The sequence below is a fragment of the Suricata suricatta genome, chromosome 17 (genome assembly GCF_006229205.1).
Source record: "Suricata suricatta isolate VVHF042 chromosome 17, meerkat_22Aug2017_6uvM2_HiC, whole genome shotgun sequence".
In the NCBI taxonomy this organism is placed as follows: Eukaryota; Metazoa; Chordata; class Mammalia; order Carnivora; family Herpestidae; genus Suricata; species Suricata suricatta.
The window spans coordinates 9,807,319-9,811,413 of NC_043716.1; the positions used below are offsets into that span (position 1 = coordinate 9,807,319).

Here is a 4,095-nt window from a genome sequence, read left to right on the forward strand (position 1 = left end):
GGGGGGGGGGGGGGGGGGGGGAGTGTTCAGCAGATCCATGCCCCTAAGCTGCCTCTAGAAGAATCGGCCTGAGTCTCACATGCAAGTCACAGAATGCAGTGGCCACCCGCAGGCCAATGCCCGGAGGCTTGGACTTTATGGTCCAGTGAGGCATGATTTTTTTACAGCTGGGAGTGGAGGGAGGGGGAGGGGTAAAGGCAGGGCAGGGGGAAGATATGGAGTCCCAGGGCTGGCAAGAAGGATGAAGGCTTGGCCTTCTTGGCAGCAGGAAACAGAGAAAGATATGATTTGAAAAAATGTGGGGAATAAAGTTAGCAGGGTTTGCTGACTGGCGGAGACGTGGATGTACCTAGAGAGGGGAGTGTCCAGAGTGCTCCCAGGGAGGACAGTCCCTTCCAACATATTCAAGCCACTACATCCTGAGGCTGTTAGACCCAGGATGGGCACCTACGTCAAGGAGGGAGGCACAAATTTGAGAGGTACCGACCAACAGCCAACAGAAGGAAGAGGGGAGGAGAAAGAGGCGCAAACGGCAGCATGAAGAAGAACCACAGAGAAGCACAGCCCAGGCAAGGTTCCTGGGTGGCAGGGTGTGGCAGAGAGGCCAGGAAAGGTCGAGTCCCAGAGTCCTCCAGGGAAGGGACAGGGGAGTGTCACTGGCAACATTAGTCAGAGTACAGTTAAATGGGGCGGAAGGGAAATGCAAGCCAGCTTGCAACGGGAGAAAGGTAATGAAGACATATTACAGGCGTGCTGGCCAAAAGAGTAAGTGGATAGAGGCAAGACCGGGGGGCTGGGCAAGGAGACAGGTAGATGGAGAGAGGTTTTTACAGAAAAGGAGACACTTGGGTATGTTTATTATAGTACAGAGACACCAATTAAAGAGACAGACTGGAGGATAAAGGATGGTTCTGGAACCCAGGCAGAAGGCTGTGCTTGAAGAGGGAGTAATGGAGGTCCAGGCGAGGGGAGGTCAGGCACTGACTGGCCCACAATCCTGGGAGCCGGCCAGTCACGGCGCAGAGTGAGAAACGAGAGGGAGACCACGGCAAGGCAAGACCCCACGAGGTCAAAGGGCAGGGGGGACTTGACAGGGCTCCAGGGCTCCAGGGCTAAAAGGTTGCCAGCATGACAGTAAATTTTAAAGCTGCTACAGTGGGTCCACACTGCGGGATGGAAATGTGCAGAGTGTGGGTCCTGAAGTGGATTTGGGAGGTTCCTGAAAGCCAGAGAGGAGGGAGGTGGGGCCCCCACACCCAAGGAGCTGAACACTCAGGCGCTGGAGTGTTTGATGAACACAGAAGGGGCCATGTACCAGCCATTAGAGACCATGGACTTGGAAAGCACAAGATGGAAAACCTGACGAGATGCTCCAGAAATGGGCACTGCAAAAAGACAGGCTGTTCAGTGATGCAGAGTGTCGGGAGCAGGGGACAGCCACAGGCCAAAGCATGAAACCGGACCACTATCTTACAGCATTCACAAGAAATAACTCAAATTGGATTCAAAACCTAAACACAAGACCTGCAGCCCTGTAACTCCCAGAGAAAAACACAGCCAGTAAGCTCTCTTGGTCTCGGTAAAGACTCTTTGGTTTTGACAACAACAACAAAGGCAATGAAAGCAAAAGTGGGACCACACCAAACTAAAAAGCTTCTGCACCGGGAAGGAAACCAACAAAATGCAAAGCCAACCTACAGTACGGGAGAGAGATATTTGCAAATCGTATATCTGATAAGGAGTTTATCTCCACAACATATAGAAAGCTCATTTAACTCATGAGCAAAAGAACCCCAAACAATCTAAATAAAAATTGGGCTGAGGATCTGAATAGGCATTTTTCCAAAGACGATACACAAATGACAGATACTGGAAAAGGTGCTCAACATCACTAATCATCAGGAAAATGCAAATTAAAACCATCATGAACTAACACCCGAGAGTATGTGACAGGAAATAGCAGGTGTGGGGGGAGAATGCAGAGAAAAGGGAGTGCCCGTGCACTGTTGGACGGAATTCAAACTGGTGCAGCCACGGAAAACAGTGTGAAGTCTCCTCAAAAACTTAAAAACAGAACTACCGTATGATCCAACAATGCATGCACTTCTGTGTATTAGCCAAGGAAAATAAAAACACCAATCTGCAAAGCTATCTCCCCGCCATGTGCACTGTATTATTCATAATAGCCAAGATATGGAAACAATTTAAGAGTCCACTGATGGACGCACGGTAAATAAAATGCCCCACACGCACTGAGTCTTAGTCCTGAAAGAGAAGGAAATCTGCCCTTGGTAACAATGTAGACGGACTCTGAGGGCATCATGCTAAGTGAAATAAGTCAGAGAGAGACAAATGCTATATAATCTCACTTACATGTGGAATCCAAACAAAAAAATACTGAACTCACAAAGAGCAGATTGGTGATGGTCAAAGACTGGTGGGGGTCGGGGGGGGGGGGGGGTGCAGAAGGTCTGGGTAAAAGTCATCACAAGATACAAAGTTCCGGTTACAAAGTATTTGGAGTGTGAAGATGCAATGTATAGCATGGTGACGAGTTAATACTGTATTTCACACTTGAAACTTGCCAAGAGAATAAATCTTAAAAGGTTTATCACATGGAAAAAAATCTGTATATAGTGATAAGCTTTTAACTAGATTTACGGTGGTAATCATTTCACAATATATACAAATACTGAATCATTACATTATACATCTGAAACCAATTAAATGTTGTATGTCAATTATATCTCAGTAAAAGAATTTTTAAAAAAATTTTAAGGGGGAGCCTGAGTGGTTGAGGCAGTTGAGCATCTGACTTCATGATCATGATCATCTCATGGCTGATGAGCCCGCTTCGGATCCTCTGTCCCCCCTCTCAAAAATAAACAAAACATCTGAAATAAATAAGTGCATAAATAAATAAAAAGTTTTAAGAAAGAGACCCACTATTAATGCCCCTTCACAACAGAATTATCAGTAGTACCTGTGCCTGGGCCGCAGTGCCTGATGCTGGGGGAGGGATCAAGCTCATCCTTTCTGGAGGGGGATACAGTTAACAGCCTATAGGGAAAGCTTCTCTGCTTTCTTCACTCTTTCTAGAGGCCCAATTTAAACTCTCAAAGGAAGCAGAAATATCCCTCAGCCTGAATTAGTGCACTCCGTAACAGACCTGTAAATAAAATACCTGATTCCACATGCCAAGGTCACCTCAGCCACAAAGCTGAAAGGACAAACTTCCGCGATGCCGCCACGATCTTAGGGCAGATACCGACCTCTGGTGGGGACGGAGGGGGAATTTTCTAAGGCTAGGAGAGACCACGGGCCAGCACCTCGGAAACAGTTTTTCACCTTCCCTGAAAGCCTGGATGAAACATAAGAGGAAGGCAACTTTCTGCTACATCACTAACTAAAACTCAGGGAAGAAAGCCTTCCAAGGAGGTGTAATTTCAATCCATGGTCGAAGGGAGACACTTTATTACAAAAAGTAAATACTGGGCCATGAGTTGTGCGATTCAAACCGATGGCAACAATGTACATGATCGCTAAGTTCTTTGGTTTAATTTTACAACAGGGGGGAAAAACACTTCTGTTCCTGTGACCAGCACAAGTTCTATTATTGCTACAAATTCCTCGCAATCCCTGGCCGCTCTGTAATTATATCACTGCTACAAATTCCTGACAAGCCGGGCCACCCCGGGATGGTTGAGGCACAGTTTTTAAGTAGTTAACGCGATCTCCTTTCAAATCTAAAGATAAGGCCAATGGTACCCGTGGGTCAAGCTCCGCCCGTGTAAGGGGAGACATCAGACATAATACAACGCAAATTCCGAGGCTTCAGCGCGGTGCCCACCCGAATGGAAACATTTTTTTTAATGGAAAACCTACCGACACCGCGAGCGTAACGGCATCCAGCTCGACTTTGCCCAGATGCCCACAGAAGATGGAACTGACGACGCTGATCAGGAAGATCATCAACTGCGCCAGGAACTGCGAGGGGAGAAAAGGAGGGAGAGCACGCGCTGACACCCGGCCCGGGGAGGCCGGGAGGAGGCGCTGGGGGGGCGCCCCGAGCCGGGCCGCCGTCGGGGCGCGCGG

The 4,095-nt window shown here is 48.2% G+C and overlaps 1 protein-coding gene across 1 annotated transcript in view; it reads right to left on the reverse strand.

Moving 5' to 3' along the window:
* Positions 1 to 4,001, reverse strand: part of LOC115282797 (multidrug and toxin extrusion protein 2-like) — a 53,617-nt gene extending 49,616 nt beyond the window's left edge. Inside the window, exon 1 of the mRNA XM_029928973.1 lies at positions 3,886 to 4,001. Coding sequence (XP_029784833.1) covers positions 3,886 to 3,972 — 87 coding nt within the window. The 5' untranslated portion in view covers positions 3,973 to 4,001. The remainder of the gene's footprint in view (positions 1 to 3,885) is intronic.
* Positions 4,002 to 4,095: the final 94 nt, after the last annotated feature.